Below are 17,398 nucleotides of genomic sequence, written 5' to 3'. Positions count from 1 at the left end.
AGCTAACCTTTGAGGTCAGCCGAGAAGGACACCATTAACATTTACATCTCACTCAGTCACAAGCATGACCCTCTCGTCCATAAGTAGATGCACGCTTCCATCTGCGAAGTAATACGGTTGGCGGGTGTAGATTGGTAGAAAGAAAATATTCCCTACATGAAACTGCTCACAACAAGGTTGGTGGATTATCTTGAGTAACTGGGTCAGGATTGCTGGAAAAAGACATAGCACCACAAGCTGAGTGCCATCTAGTTCCATTATACTGGAGAGAAGAGAGATGTCTCTATGGCCGATATCTTCCACTCTTGGGAACTTGCACCAACACATACTGTACTACACTGATAAATAGCACTACAGGTAAGAGGGAAAATGTGTATTTTTGATTTTGGGGTGAACTGTCCCTTTAAATTTAAAGGTTTGCTTTAGCAGTTTCAGAATTTGATTAGACGTAGTACCCAAAAAATTCCTCTTATAGTGGCAGTATCAGTTGGCAGATTCAAGTCTATATTAATATATAAATATTTTTAATATAGGCATTAAATGAGGAATGAATACTGTCAGTTCACATGAATGGAGATGTCACCTCAGGGGCTCCAATTCAGCACACAGATGTTGCTGATGTGCTGCAGGGTCAGCTGTGACATTTATACTTCTAAAAGGAGTTATTTTTGCCCCCTTCCTCTTACGTCCTCTCTGTCTCTCCCTTTGAAGAGTGAGGGATGACACAACACCTGCTCCAGCAGAGTTCACACACCCAGTGCAGCGAGGGTTTCTCTAGACTTCATTAAACTCCATAACTCCAGAGAGTTGACTGAATAAAAAAAAAAAATAGTGGATACTTAATGTTTAATCTACTGCAACCATGTTGAACTAAACTAAAAACAGCAGCACAGTCCTTCTTCCCCTTCTCTTTAGATCACTCTCTCCATCTCCTGCTCCCTTCCTCCTCACATTTTCCCCTTTTGTGAAGCAACACGCCCGTTCAGCCAAACACGATTCCCTCCTCGGCTCCTAAGGGAACATAAAGAAGCCTTTTTATATCAAAGCTGTGCTTATTATCAGGTTTTTACCCAAGACAGCCAGGCTTGCGAGGAGGCTCAGCTTGACAATGAGTGATGCTTAGTGAGATGATAACCTGCCAGTCTGATTTGTAATCACTTTACAGATCCTATATGTGCAGCATACGAGTGTTGATGGAAAAGTGAGGCGTACAGTAGAGTTCATCGCTGTTTGTCATACAGACATATATAGTCTCTGCTGTTGTCCTGTCCGTGCTCTCTTCTCTCCTCCTGGCAGCCTAGTTGACAATCACCTACTCTTTCCATCCTCATGCTGAATGACTCATTTCCCTCTGCAGATTGAATCACAGTGCATACCCATCACCAGATTTAAGTGCAGGTCCTGATGGCATAGACTGTATTTCTGTTGAAAGCCCTCTGTGCAATATGGTGTCTGTATACAACCCTGTCTCCGCTCAGCATTTTTTTATAACACTGTATTATTTTGCTCTCTTCCCTCTGCTGCTTTTTCCTAACTCATTTCTCTTCCTCTTAATCCGCCTCTTCCTCTTTCTGCCGAGCAGTGAAATAAACCGCCTGGATCTGGGCCTGACAGTGGAGGTGTGGAATAAAGGGCTGATCTGGGACACCATGGTGGGCACCTTATGGATCCCCCTGCGCAACATACGGCAGTCCAACGAGGTACACACTCCCTCTCTCTTTGGCTCCCAGCATTAGGTTTTATTAGCTGCACTTACTGTACATGTACTCCAATACTCCAGTCTGAGTGACAAATGAATGCAATTATTGGTAACGAAAACACACATCCATTTTGTGAGGCTTGGAGAGCACTTTGAGTTTTTCTTAATTATATTTAAATAGATAAATTGATTGTTTTTCTTGCATATATGCCACCTTCACATTCATTAAGTTTTAGCAACATCAAATAGTTCATAGAAAGTAGCTGTGGAGCCTAACAGACTAACACTTGTAGAAATATTCTACCCATAAGGACTTTCCACAGACTGTTTAATTTATTTTCTGTGTTTGAAATAGACAACAGTTGTTCTGTGTGGCTAACAGCATATTTACCATGCAGTAAGTATAGTTGCAGTCATATTTGTTTGCTTCTCTTATTTCCAGGACGGTCCAGGCCAGTGGCTGACTCTGGACGCCAATGCCATCATGGGAGAGAACGAGATCTGTGGAACCAAAGACCCGACCTTTCACAGGCTGCTACTCGACACCCGCTTTGAACTGCCACTAGGTTTGACCTTTTATCAGTTGTATTTATCATACCTTTTGTTTCATTTATATATGCTAGATATTGGATGTACTGATACATTTCAATAAAATGTAAAAAACACAAAAGGATACCATTTCTACTGTTGCAAGTATCAATACTCATACTACATATAACTACTTTTGCAGCCACTATCATTTTTACTGCTAGTCCCAATACTAGGACATTTACTACCAATGCTGTTGCTGCTACTTATTCTCCAGTACTACTGCTACTACTGTATGTGCTAACACTACCTCTAGTGCTATTACATGAGATTACTGTGATTGCTCTATGGTTTTGTCCCAGTGCTTGTAGATGAATATACAGAGAGGTGTATGTCTATAATGTCCAGCATTCAATGTGCTGTGATGTGAAGAGCTACATGTTGAGTGTTTGTGTTGTGTGGTGCAGACATTCCTGAGGAAGAGGCCAGATACTGGGCCAAGAAACTTGAACAACTAAATGCCATGAGAGATCAAGATGTAAGAATTTCATTCTTTTCTATATTCCCATCTCGCCTTCTTCTGTGAAGTTGTATTAGGCCCACTGTATGTAATCATTTTAAAAACATTACGGTACCTGCGGAGGGGAGTAATATTTTGAGGACAAAGTTATATGAATATTTGAGATTTCCAAAAACTTTACAAGAAAAAAAGAATGAAGTGGTAAATTTACGAGAAAAAAACATGGAAAAAAGTTTTTTGTCAAGGAACCACATTGGTCAACCTGGTCTCACTCCAAAGTCATCGAAATGCGGTGCTTGGCCAGTGACTAATGGCGTCAGACACCGCCGAAAAAGCTGTCCTTTAACGTCGGCATGATACGTAGCTGGTTGCTATTATAGTTTTTACTGCGCCCAGCAGCGTCAGGGGATATTTCTTGTGAAAACAGAGGTGTAATTTGAAAGAAGACAATGCATGTACCAGGCAGAACTTGACACGGCGTCCCAGAACTTACACAACCAACGCACCTGTGGTACCTGGCCGTTAGCCAAACGTCCTGTCTGGGCATCCTAGCAACATCAAAATATGACATTTATAGGTCTATATCAGCTATTCTGCTAAAGTTTATGTACACAGTGTGCATTCAGCAGCATTGTACATCCAGAAAAACGGAAAACAATTAAGTCAACTAAGTCCAAAAATAATAAGCCAACATTGATTCACAGGACACAAACTCCAGTCTCCTGGGTGAAAGTTGTGTGCTTGTACTGTTCATCCACCACAACTTCTTCACTACATGAATTCTGTTGCTCTCTATGTCACATGACTCTGGCAGAAAATTTGTAAATGTATGACTTCATAATCAAGGGGTTTTCTTTCCTTAATAATTTACCACCTTAATCCCAGAGAACATATAGGTTTTTTTCCGTAAATTCACGACTTTAGTATCAAAAATTTTGTTTTTTTCCCCTCAAAATATTACACTCTCCTTCGATCCTCTGGCTCTGTTTCTTTCTTTCTTTCTTATTTGTATTTACCTACGATGGCCCTAATATGCTGTCACACTCTTCACCATCTGTCATCTATATCTCCTCATCTATTTACTCCTTCTTAAGGTATTTTATTTGATAATCCCTTTCCTTCTCTTCTGTTTCCTTTCCACCTCTTTCTTTATTTTCCATACTCTCTCTAATTACACTCCATGGCTGCCAGTAACAGCAGACTTGAGTCAATATTTTTCTCGGCAATGTTCCTCAGAAGAAGTGCTGGATCTTATTTCCTAAGATGTCTGTTGTTGTTGTTGTTTTTTTTCCCCAGTATGCCTATCAAGAAGAACAGGAGCGACCACTCCATGCACCAACCACACAGTGCTGTGAGTGTCACAAGCCACTTCTGCATCCACCTCCTCCTGTTCTGTCCCCCGCTGTGTCCTTTTTATGCCTCCTCTTTTTCCTCTCCTCGCCCCCTCTGCTCCACCGTACTGACAACGGGACGAGACAGGAGGTGGAAATGAGGCTGATAGATGAAGCAAAGGAGGAGGGGAGGAAAGCTGATGTGACGAATCATGCATGCAAGGCTGTCTGAGTAGAATGACTTATAGGTGCTAGATGTCTGATGAATGTGAACTGACATACGATGGGTTGTCAGACACACACTGCCCTGCCCTGCCTGTCTGTCTGTCGAGTGATGATGACACAGGGAGCAAGTGTGTATAGTATAAATCCGTGGACAGAGGGCTTGGATGGTGGCACGATGCTTGTTTGTGCAGAGATGATAACAGCATGTGTGTATTTTCTGTGCTTAGTTACTTGGCAGCACCGAGGCCAGCAGCATCTGAGCACAAGCTGATTCTGATCTGAGCTTCTCTAAAGACCTTGTGCTTTTTCTGTCCTCACACACATGTGCATACACACTCACTTATGAACCCTCTGCACACATATTTACATCTTAAAATAATTACTTCTCAGGGCTACACGTCTCTGCATGTTTGTTTACCTGGCTTTGCGGTCGACTGATGTTTTAAATTTATGGCCCCAAACCTAATTTAGTTTTCTCAACCCTTTATCTCCTCGCAGGTAATTGGAGTCTGTGGGGAGATCAGCAAAGTAAGTTTCTTTCATGCGCCTCTGCTAATGACTTGGAGTAGTTCTGTATTTATTGTCCATGTCTCACTTAATGTAATGATCTCTTTGTGTAGTTTTCCTCAGAGACCATTAGCTGCCATGAAAATATAGTTTTTCTCCGTGCACACGTCCTCTCTGAACTTCCTCTTAGCTCATATCCACATTAAAGTCAAGCTGGTAGAATTAAATACAGTGAACTGTGGTGTTTGGTGAAGCCCCATCTAGGTTTTTTATCTACATATTGTACAATAAACTATATTCAAATTTACAGTTTAAGGTACATTTTGAAGATTTTCAACCATGTCTTCCTTGTGCATTTACATGGCCCAGTCGCAATAAACATTCCTCTTGTAACCACCTCAATTAGAAGAGACCAGCCTGAAACAGCTCGATCAGAGGGCATTTTCAATTGGGTTGAGATGGAAGGGGTAAACCTTTGATAATCCGTTTGCCCTACCTGGGGGAAGGTGACGTACCTGGAGCGCGCGCAGCACAGACATGCTGCAACAGCTACGTGCCTCCCTTTGATAATTTTGACAAAGAATTGCTCAAAAAAAACGCCCTGCTAGAGCTACGATCTTATGCGAGCTCTCTTTGATTTTGAAACAGTGAGCTTATGTAGCATTGTTGCTACAGGCTGCAGTGTGGAGTTGCTGGATGTAGCAATCATCTGTCGCTACCGGTAGCAGTAGCCTGCATACGAGATGTTTTGGGAACATCAGTATATTGTAACGTTTAGTCTGCGTGTGAGGTGTTTAGAGGACATCTGTAGTTTGTAGCTACCTTAGTTACACTAACATTACTTACTACTAAGTTGTATTAATAGGTGGAACCACTTCTTCTCCCTTTATAATTTATGTATTTAATGAATTGAATTTATTTTCTCAGTAAGGTTGAAAAAAAACCCTACTACTTCTGTTATATTTCCGGCAGATTTGACACTTCACAGTGGCCAGTAGCACTTAACTCAAGTTAAAAACGTTGGATTCTAATTAAATGCTTTCCAGCATGTTAACAGTTCAGTTGGACTCTCTAATCAAAATGATTTTAATGAGACTGAATGAGTGTGTAGATGAACGATGTTAAGGTGCCCCCCTGCTGCCAGCTCCTGGAGCTTCCTGCCCATTCACCAGCTGACATTCGCTGGATGATGCAAAATTTCATTTCATCCAGCAGATTTCTGCTCACAGCACGAGTGCGGAGCTCTCGGCGCTGCCAGGACCAGACCTGGTTGAAAATTGGCAGTGTCCCTTTAATATTCTCCTAAAAAGATGCTAGAATTAAACATCAGTCAAAAATAAAATAGTAAATAGATAATACTTTATCTTTTAGAAAGTATCAGGTATCTATTAAGGAAAGTAAAAATTAATTTGAGTAGAAATACAACATTACAACATCCATTATTATGGAAAACACAATAAACACTATTAGCATAATTTTTGACATCATTGTGCATCATTTTTGTTTCTCAAAACTTTGTTTGCGTCAACAGACGAGGATCCAGACAGCGCCGTGGACGACAGGGACAGTGACTACCGCAGCGAGACCAGTAACAGCATCCCGCCTCCCTACTACACCACCTCCCAGCCAAACGCTTCCATGCACCAGTATCCCATGAGGCACCAGCAATACAGACACTCCTATGGCGACGACATCCACGACCTGGACTACGACCACAGAGCCATGAGGTAACGAGCACCCTACAGCCACTACGTAGCTACAGCTGACACTGAGTGGTTTCCTTTTCATGGTGGGATGTCAGAATGTGTCAGCAACAGGGAGAGAGGCTTTGTTTTGAGACAGGAAGAGAGAAACACCAAAAGAACAAAAGTGTTTAATGTTGAAGTTGTAATATCACACGCCCCCATCTTTAACAAATGTTCCTATTTGAAGTCTAGCATTTAGCCTTGAGACAGCTCAGCCCCTGCAGCCTTGTTTTGTTTCACTGTACTGTACATGGTAACATGTTGTCCCACTGTGCTCTCCTCCTCTAGAGAATAACCCTGGCCTCAGTTGTATACAAGCACGCTGGGGCACACAGTTCTTGTATACAGGTCATGTATGAAGTGGGCCTTTGTGGTTATCTTTTCTGTGTGCATGTGTGAACGCGTGCGTGCGTGCCTGCATCTCTGTGTGCATGTTGAGCGTGTGAGCATCAGAAACCCCATGTGATCTCCTCTGCGCTAACATGTTGTGGAGAAAATAAATGACTTTCTCAACATTTGTTTCAAAGGCGGCAGATGATTGAATGTCACGCATTGCTCAGAAAAGCTGCAACAGAAAGTTTGACATTTTCATTTGGTTAGATTTAGATGGGTGACACAGATCTTCAAGTGTTCAAACTCAGTGAGAGGTCTTTGTGCAGAAAATTAAAGGATAAGTTCACAGTTTTTCCAAGTCTGTCTTTAGACAAGAGTCAGATGTTTATATGAGCATCGAAGCAGGTCTGGCTTGCTGTAATCATTCCTCCTATTCATGATGGCCATTTATGGGGTACTTAGCCAATTTTTAACCAGCTCTGTGTCATAACAAAGTGGGTACTATATGCAAATAAACTGTGGTAAACCTGCTCATGTTACAGCTTAAACTTGTACTCTGGCAGATTTTTGCTGGCTCCACGGCTGTTGCTCAACTACAGATTATACTTTTGCATTTTTGTATGCCCGCCACCACAGACACAAAATGTATAGAAGCGGATCGAGAGAGAGATCCACCCTTCTCTGTCTGAAACTCAGATCAAACTGCAAAACTGGCAGTGCCGATTAAATATAAACCAAGATTATGTTACTGCATTGCCCATTTCATGACTAAAATGGCTTCAGAAATACATTGTAGTGTACTGTTTGGCTGTAATACGAGAATTTGTGAACAGGAAGTGGATGCCATACTGTTTCCTGTATTGTAATTACAAGGGCTGAAATTACTGAGATCACATGGTGAAACTAAGCAGTGTTGTTACCACCAGCCGGCCTCCATATTATTTCCTATGTCAAAACTCACGCTAAGTCACCCACCAGTAGGAGCGTTTATTGGTCTGGTGTGGCACAGTGCATTCTGGTAGTTGTAGGTTTTCTACCTCTTGAGCAAAAGTGAATGCTGCACCCACTCATCCATCCATCCATCTATCCATTTTTATCCGCTTATCTGGGACCGGGTTGCGGGGGCAGCAGGCCAAGCAAAGCACCCCAGATCCGCCTCTCCCCAGCAACACTTTCCTGCTCCTCCTGGGGGACCCCAAGGCATTTCAAGGCCAGATGAGATATGTAATGCCTCCAGTCTGTTCTGGGTCGGCCCCGGGGCCACCTATTGGTGGGATGTGCCCAGAACACCTCTAACAGGAGGCGCCAAGGAGGCATCCTGATCAGATGCCCGAACCACCTCAACTGACCCCTTACGCGAAGGAGCAGCGGCTCTACTCCAAGCTCCCTCCGGATGTCCGAGCTCCTTACCTTATCTCTAAAGCTGAGCCCATCTACCCCACAGAGGAAACTCTTTTTGGCTGCTTGTATCCGCGATCTCAGTATTTCAGTCACTACCCAGAGCTCATGACCATAGGTGAGGGTTGGGACGTAGATGGACCAGTAAATTGAAAGCTTCGACTTCCAGCTCAGCTCCCTCTTCCCCATGACAGTCCACTGTAGCGCCCGCGTCACTGTAGACGCCACAATAAACCCATTTCTCTGTTGTTTCTGTGGTCATGCAGCACCAATTTAAAAAATATTTGTGCCTCTCTACTGCATATACAGCCTTGCTTCTGCCAATGCTTCTTTAAGAGATCCTTTCCTTTACTCCTCCTATTTAAGTGTTGGGGGACAAAATCAAGTGGGTATATTCCAAAGTTAAAGAGGGAGTTAAAATTTCCTCTTTGTGTCTCAGTGTTTTCTTGTTGAGCTGCAGGGGAGGGATGGTAACACAAAGAGGAAATTTTGTACTAAAAAGACAATAAATAGACAGAAGACACCCAGTTGAATCGCCTAACTCAAACTGCTGAAGCTTCATATTAACTTTAGATGAACTTTGGAGAACTGGATTTTTTTCTACCGTCATTTACATTGTGAGCACAACAGAAAGTGATCTTTTAATGGCCAGTATGAACAGAGGGAATGATGACAGCAATCACATCCTGCCTCAGTGTTCATATGAACATCAGACTATTGTGTTAAGAAAGTGTGAAGCTATCCTGTAAGCGGCCAGTGCAGAGACTCAGTTTGGTTAGAGCTTTCTTTGAAAGATTTGCGCTGAGCTCTACTGATGCTCCTCTCCCACCTCTCCCCTCCTCCCCACCTTCCTCCCTACTCCTCTTACCAGACGCTATGATAGTTTAGACTCGGCCACCAACGGGCGCAGCGATATCGACTCAGGCTCAGGATCGAGCCGGCGCACCAGCCGTCAGTATTCTCTAGACAGTAGGCATTCACTGTCCGATAGGTGGGTCTCTGTACCTCCTCTCCAACTCCTCCTCCTCTTCCTTCTCCTGCTCCGGCCTGTGACTCCGTCTCGCTGTGACGTCAGTGGTGGACTTGTCCCGTCCTCCTCGCTCGCTGTGCTTGCATGCATGTGCTCTTATCCTATCTCTGTATATGTATATTCTATACTTTCTATAGAAAGTTTCTGGTCCTGCATCTATATTGACTGTGTTCCTGGTGAAGAATCACAACTCAGAATCACAAATGATGTATCATACTCATCTTTGCCATTGTTGAACTCTTATAAGTTCTGCGCAGTTTTGTGTTTATGTGTGTGGGTGAGTGATTGACAAGATGTGCGTGTATGCGTGTGTGTGTGTGTTGTTCTGAGACAGAGAGGTTAATTGTTGGTTGGAGTTTGTGTAAGAGCTTGTGTGAATCTGTGTGTCTGTGCGCGGCAGCCTGTTATTACAGCCTCATCCTGTATGTGACTTTAAAAAGAGTCCTGTCTTATTCTGGCTGTCCCGCACTTGTTAATTATACACATTAAATTTCCACTTGTAAGACAGCAGGAGGCCCCATAATCAGGCCCTAACAGAGAGGCCGAAACAGATTACGTTCATTTTCATCTTCATTTCATCATGTTTTATATTTATTCTTTGCTAAGAAATAAGGCCGACGTTTATTCAGACCCAAACATTATGCAATTTGTCCCTGTCTGTGTCGCTCTTTGTGCTGGATGAGAGATTGTGAGATAGGTGATGAAAAGAAAAGAAGAGAGGTGTCGTGATTGAGTGTTTATGTGTCCATTCATCCATACTTGTGTATTCCCTTTGGTTCCCTCCGCTCCTGCATCATGCATTATTGAACCCACATGACTGTAATCAATAGAGACAAAAGGATAAAGTGTGTGAGCGTATGCGTACATGGGTGTGTGTGTGTGAGAAAGTGTTTCTGCATGTGTCTCAAATCTCTATCTGACTCATGGTCTGTCTCAGTGTCTAATAGCCTCATTCATCATCGTGAATACATATTATTCACTTATTTATCTGCAGAAAGAGACTGTTTTTGTTCTGCCAACGCTAATAAATTACCGCTCAACCTTTCCAGGCTCACTGAATATGTCTGTTTATATTTTTAGATTTATGACAAATGTGCTCCTATGTTTTTGCTAATTGTTTGCTTTTGTATGGTGTGTGTTTCTGTATTAAATTGTATGTGAGCTACTATTCATAATCACAGTGCCCGTTACTAAAAGAAATGATTCCCCTTGCAGTTACATAGATGCATCACTAGCCCAGCCCCCAGCCCCACTCTGAGTTTTCTTATTGGTTGTTTTAAAGTCATCTGTTCCTGTTGGTTAGCTGTCTTCCTCCCTGGCCCCTACCCAACACAAGTTCCTTAAGTGTCACTGTGACAGCCAAACTCCTTGTTGTGCAAGTGTGGGAGCTCCCCTAGTTTACCTTTAAACCTACATGAGTGTGTTTATGTGACAGATGTCTGTGTCTCCCCCTCCCTCCAGTCCCACAGACAGTCGTTACGCCTCATCAGGCGAGTTGAGTCGAGGCAGCTCTCAGCTCAGTGAGGAGTTTGTTGCTGAGGATGGCGAGAGCTTGCGAGGTTCAGAGTTCTACGATGAAAACGACTCCTACCACTCCTGCCACTCCTCCGTCAGCTACGGCAAAGAGGATTCCCCAGGATGGGATGGTGAGGACCCCCAAGGCGTCTATAGTGATGAGGGAGGCTACCTCAAAGATGGAGGGGAAGAGGGGGCGCTGTACGCCGAAGAGGAGGGCGACATGTACGGGGAGGATGGAGAGTACAACTACGAAGATGAGGAGGACATGCCTTTCGAGGAAGATGAAGATATGTATCCACTTGACGGCACACTCAGTGAAGACCAAGAGCCACCCTACACCCCCACACCTACAAGCACTGCCCCCACCCTGATGCCACCCTCTGATAGTCTTGCCTCCACCAGGCCACCACTGGAGAAGCAGCCGTCGCTGCATCAGCAGCGGCCGGCCCAAGATCAGGTCCAACCCCCCAGCACAGCTCCTGGTCTACCTCCAGTCACACAGGATGACACATTGCCCCCTTTCAGTGCAGAATCCATCAAGCCTCCATTTACACCCACCCAGCCAGCTCTGTCAACCACCACCACATCCACCCCTACGACCACATCACAGGTTCCAGCTCCAGATACCAAGCCCCTGGAGCTTGAACCCGAGTCCAAAGTGCCACTGGAAGAACCTAAACCTCCTGAGCAGCCTCCGGCGGCAGAAAGTGTCCCCCCAGCTCCTGCAGAGAAAACAGAGGAGCCACCTGTTCCAAGGTGAACACTGTTCACACACTGTCAGCTTCATACAGGGAAAATAAAATAAGCTGTCACACACACTGTCGACACTGAGCATTTTGGTACAAAGATGTTTGTCTGGCAGTTCACTCAACAATAAGCACATACAGTAGATACAGTATACCAGGATTCCCAGGGTCATACAATTCCTGGAAAAGTTATTAAATTTTAAAGACTGTTTTCCAGGCCTTGAAAATACATTTTTTTGGCCATTGTTTTAAATATGTTCCAAAAAATTCCCAAACTTTATGCGACATATCTTCCTTGTATTACTAATTTCCAATCTAGTGCTGCACTGCGTAACCCTGGAAACCCTTGCATCACTTGGCACACATAAATCAGACCAGCATCACGTCATTGCCAAGGCTCTGCCCCTTTTTGTCTGGTGATTCAATCAAATTTACAGATTTGATTGAATCACCAGGTATTTGTAATATCCGGCCACTGTGTTGGCTCATTGATCCACTTGTGCAGGGGAGGGCTGAGGGAGCATGACGGCAGAGGAATCAACCTTCATTCAAGGAATAAGTGGATACAAACTTATATAAATTATAATCCGCAAATGCCTGGGAGGTGCATGTTTAATCATGTATGACTGTACTGCTATATAGGCCTACCTATTTAAAGTACTTAAATACAGTCATGGAGATGGGTTGAAAAATTGTCGAAAGGTTTGGAAAATTCATTGGTAAAAATGTGTGGAAACCCTGGTATACATACTTCAACAACCAATGGGGAGCACACACAATTATCCAAAAGAAGAACGCAGGAAACAAACACTGGAGAAAGGGGTAGGGATGGGAAAAAAACATTTCTGCTGCTTTCCATGTACCTTGGAAGTCAAAGTTCAGAGCTGGGAATGATGTCACACCTGAGTTGATAGCATTCGAGTGCAACAAATCAGAAAACCAACATCTTGTTAACAATACCACTTTAAGCCAGGTTAGCCACTGGTTGCAATACCAGCTGATAACAATGCATTATGTTGTATTTTACATATACAAACACTGTAGCACGTCCACAGATAGATGTTAAGCCCCGTTTCCACCTACACTTAAGGTATGGTACCTTTGGAACCAAAAGTAACCCTTCAGACATGCTACTGCAAACAGTACACTTAAATGTGGGCGGGGTTTTTGTCACTCATTGCTCCGTCCAGCACTCACTGTATTTCCTCATTATCAATGACACAGAGGGAAGTCTGCACCTCATTATCGTCCACAGAACGAGGCTGCACGCCAACGTTTTCAGAACAAAATAAAACAGGCTGCAGTGAGAGTCTCTCTCCATGGGATATGTAAAAATCGCGGGTTTGTGCATTTAGTCCTTCTCAGGCAAGCTCACGGGTTTAGTGTTGACGGAGCCCACAGGAACGACACTCCGTGACACTTTTTGTTTTTTTCTCAGAGTGAGGATTAGAATATATGCAGTTCACGTAAGATAAGAACATAAGATCCACTCATTACTAAAAGTGTATGTCATATTAAAACTTAAGTAATGGTCAAAGTTGTCATATGGAATATTTAAGGTGTGTTGATTGATTCACGTCGTCAACTCACACATTGAGTAACGTTACAAGTTAACGTTCCACCTTAAAAGTCGCCGGCAGTCGGCCCAATGAATTATGTTATTCTTTAACTCAGACTCCAGCTGCTGTGAGAGGCAGCAAAACATCCTTTCATTTTATAGTAACAGTTTACTAATGAAACTCTCCACGGTATGAACAGTGGTTACATGAGCTTCAAAACCAGCCACAACTCAGCCCTGAGCAGAGTGACCGTCCTCTATTGACCAATCAACAGACCGCAGTGTTCACAGCTCCACCTTTTAGTGCCAGATCTGTGTGCTAGGTACCCGAACAGAGGGGGGACCAAACATGGGGACGGTACGGAGCAGTTCCATTGGTACCATCCACAACTTTTCACAGTTGAAATGGGGAAAAATAAAGCGTACCGAACTGAACTGAACCGTACTACTTGGTGGAATCTGGGCCACCTTTAGCCAACAATATCTATTTCCATAATTACTGTACATTCACTACATTTGCTAATAGAGCATGCACTAGCACATCTATAGATAACAATTTTCCCTCTTCAACTGTTCTTTTAGTTTCCCAAAGAGGGAAATCATGGAACCTGGTCCTGCCAGAGCCAAAGCCAACTGGCTTCGACTTTTCAGCCGAGTACGACTACAGCTGCAAGAGGTATAGCCCATGTGTGTTTCTTAGTGTACCTTTGTGTGCGACAGGTGAATTGTCCGTTAAATTAAGCCTGCGCTCATAAAAGTGGGTAACATGTCCTCTGTTGTTGTTGTTGCTCTGGTTTAATTTATATGTCTACTGTTTGAGCTCACTGACTTGTTGCATCAGTCCCTGCATGTCCTACTGTTACTGTGTTTTCTCCCAGTTTTTGGTTACTGCTGTGGATTTTATTGTCTTGTGCTGAATTGATAGTTTCTGTTTACCCCTTGTACTGTTTTGCCATTTCATTATTTTCTTTTCAGTTGTTTGCCATCCTCGTAGCGATTTGCATGTTGTCCATTGTGAGTACCCATGGCTGGAGCAGACGCTCAGGTGGGTGTGGCCAGTGGTGTGTTAATTAATCAGTCTTAATTTATATTTTATACATCCTGCGTAGCTCATAGATATTTATGGGGAGCTAAGCAGCACATAGGAAGCTGCTGAGTTGTTGTTTTTTTTCCATAGCCAATCACGAGTATTTCTGTTCGTCAGTGTGACGTGAGTATCAGTGCCGCGTGTCATTCTTTGAACAGACAGGCAGACAAAGAACATGTCTTTCAATAATAGAGCAGATAGAATTAGAAGAGTGATTACACGGATGGCCATCTGGCTGTAATCCACTTTTACTATGATTCTCAAACACAGAGAAGCCACTGCTGATGTCAGTAATCACCACACTCACTCAGAAAAGACACAACTCAGCTCTACCGCTCTCCTCATCTCTCCCTTTTTCTTTCTATCTCCCACTTGTACCACTGTTGCATTATTCATTTGTGAGTTCTCGGGACAATTACCGTCATTGTGGCTACAGCTGCTCGTGAATCTCAGCAACTGAAATAGTGCTTTTTGCCAAGAAACACCATAAAGTGTCTCTCGATTTTGTTGTTCTCAGTATATAAAAGCAGTAAATTCAGTGCTGTAGTGTGCTATGCTTCTCATTTTTCCAGCCACAGCTCTAATGGCACCTGCTTGCCTCTCTTCCTCATCATATCTCTCTTTTTCCTCAGGCCCGAGGAGAAAGTGTTGGCATCGCCTCTCTGCTTTTATCAGCAGGGTAAGTAGCCATGACGCTGTTACTACTACAGTCATTGAAAATCTATAATTTACCAACCCAAAGCCAAGCCCATGGCTTTAATGTCTGAATGCATTTCTCGCCTAATTGATTCGTCATGTCCAGGTCCTAGTTAACAGCTGTAGCTGAAAAAATAGCTGGTGTTGAATCCTGCACATCTGTGCATGTTTTGTGTCCAGGATGGGTGGTGCTCTGTATAGCATTGACAGCATGCCAGACCTCAGGAAGAGAAAAGCTATGCCTCTCGTCCGAGATCTGGTGAGTTTCTGCACTAATCTCTTTATATTCCCCTGACTAAGAGTCTCACATCTCCCCAGTCCATCTATCACTCCACTCAGCAGTGAGAGCTCTCATCCACTAAACCTACTCTTGCTTCCTGTCTGACTCTCTACTGCAGTTTCTCATCTTATTCTCTTTACCTATTTTCTTTCTTTACCTTTACTTCTCTTCCTCACTGTCCTTTTGTCCACTGCACTATGTCCACTATGCTAACAGACCCCAGAAAGTGCTGCAGGGCGAATCCAGAGGTTTCCTTTGACTGGCACCGCTGTTTGCTCGTTGTTGTCATGTAATAGACCTTTCATAACCCCATGCTGCCATCATCCCCGTGCCTCCCTACCAGTGCCTCATTAGAGATAAGACAGTGAGAGATTTAATCCATGGAGGGAAAGCTGTAACTCATTCATACAAGTCACGTCCCCAGTGTGTCTTGTACTATTACACAACCTAGAAAGCACTATGGCTGTATTACCTTTACTAAAATATATATGAGCTCAGAATATGGATAGACACAAAAGGTATCATGTTTCAGGTTTTCAGAAAGACAAAAAAGGGAGGAACAGATTGACATTTTAGGGATGTCCCAAGCCGATCTCAAAGACCAGTATCGGGGCCAACCAACTGATGGGGTTCTGCTATATTGAGCTATATAGAGTCCAGTTCAGGCCTTTGTTTTACATGACCGGGTGTTTTTTTACTCACGGAGCTTTCATGCACAGCAACACAAGTGCAGCTATCATCAACTCTCATGAGCAGGGGCCCCTCCCACAGCGAAACACTGCACTCCATAAAAGACAGCAAAATGCAGAATGAGACTGTTAACTTACGTTATTTACTGAAGTTATGAGCACTCATTTCAGCTCAGTGTAAGAAACTCTTGGTGGAGAGCAGAGCCCTGCACTGGTACCCGACGGGTACCCGAAAAACAGTTGATTTGCGGGTGGTTTTTAAAAAAACATTTTTTCCCGGGTTCGGATCTGGGTGGAAAAAATAACATGCGGGTCGGATCGTGGGTTTTAGATAAACACATCAGTCATTAGTTCGGTAAACTACAGATAACTATCTTGGTCATTATTTATTCCCTGAGGATCGCCTCCGCTATTTCGCAACGGTCGTTGGTTCAGCTGTTTACACACGTTTCACCATCTAATAACACAATTTGTGATTGGACGACAGAATCAACATGGCTGCCACTGTCTAACAAGCGCCGCTTCCAAAACACTAAATAATTATTTAGGTATTTGAGAAATAAGTGGATAAAACATACAACTATCACTTTATAATGTTTCTGAAGTGTTTCCCTGATGGATTACTTCTCTCCTCGATGGATTCTAAAAACACGTGACGGCTCGTAACTGCTGAACGTTGCTCTGGACAGAAAGTAAGTCTATTATTACACATGTAAACTTCCTTTACATAGATTAAAAGTTTAAAAGCATTAAACGAAACAAACAAGTGCTTTTACGCTCGTATGGGAGAAGAACACAGAGGGTTGATGATGGAGCTGAAGTCAGGTTTTTATTGTGAGAGCTGCTTCATTCAGGTCGTTGTTTACTTACTGGCACCTTAACTGTGGTGATATGCTGTTCAATATTCAGCCAATATGACCCAAAATGATTACTTTAAATCCCGGTTACGGGTTGGGCTGCGGGTCATGTTTCAACGGGTCGGACCGGGTTGCGGTACTAATTGGCCTGATGCGCGGGTTTGCGGTTCGGGTGCAGGTTTGTACTTCGCCAGGTCAGGTCGGGGCGGATCTTGAAAACTGGACCTGTGCAGGACTCTGGTGGAGAGACAGGAGAGACAGACGGCGGTGTAGAGCTGATGACAACCACACTCACCAAGCCACTTGAGCAACAAAAGCCCCATACAAGAAATTTCTTAATTAATCCATGCAAAAGAAGTCCAGACGATGAAAATAAACACGAAACGAAACACAACTGATTCAGGCGGCAAAGGCTGCGTCAAAGCCAGCTCCTAAAGGGATAGAAACATTCTCTCAAGACAGTAGACTCACAAGTCAGTCTTTAGACGCTTTGCTTAACTAAAGAGTGATGTCTTTCTCCCTGATTTTGTGTTTAGATGGGCGGATACAATTTCAGAGTTAAAAAAAACTCCCTACGTTGCAGAACCAATAGTAAATCTGCAGGGCGGTCCTTCGGTGGCTCGCTGAACTCTTGTGCTCGTAAACATAGTC

General features: G+C 43.5%; 1 protein-coding gene across 4 annotated transcripts in view; it reads left to right on the top strand.

The window, feature by feature from the left end:
• unc13a (unc-13 homolog A (C. elegans)) overlaps positions 1–17,398 on the top strand; it is a 65,735-nt gene that overhangs the window by 6,448 nt on the left and 41,889 nt on the right. For 2 of the 4 annotated variants that reach the window (XM_049588860.1, XM_049588859.1), the window contains exons 4-14: positions 1,583–1,700; positions 2,142–2,265; positions 2,695–2,765; positions 4,044–4,098; positions 4,802–4,831; positions 6,342–6,537; positions 9,158–9,277; positions 10,778–11,590; positions 13,721–13,814; positions 14,858–14,904; positions 15,102–15,180. In XM_049588860.1, coding sequence (XP_049444817.1) covers positions 1,583–1,700; positions 2,142–2,265; positions 2,695–2,765; positions 4,044–4,098; positions 4,802–4,831; positions 6,342–6,537; positions 9,158–9,277; positions 10,778–11,590; positions 13,721–13,814; positions 14,858–14,904; positions 15,102–15,180 — 1,747 coding nt within the window. The remainder of the gene's footprint in view (positions 1–1,582; positions 1,701–2,141; positions 2,266–2,694; positions 2,766–4,043; positions 4,099–4,801; positions 4,832–6,341; positions 6,538–9,157; positions 9,278–10,777; positions 11,591–13,720; positions 13,815–14,857; positions 14,905–15,101; positions 15,181–17,398) is intronic. The other 2 variants (XM_049588862.1, XM_049588861.1) reach the window with 1 other exon arrangement.

Source organism: Epinephelus fuscoguttatus, linkage group LG10 (genome assembly GCF_011397635.1).
Source record: "Epinephelus fuscoguttatus linkage group LG10, E.fuscoguttatus.final_Chr_v1".
In the NCBI taxonomy this organism is placed as follows: Eukaryota; Metazoa; Chordata; class Actinopteri; order Perciformes; family Serranidae; genus Epinephelus; species Epinephelus fuscoguttatus.
Note: the sequence above shows the minus strand (reverse complement) of the source record. Positions and strands in the feature narration are given on the sequence as shown.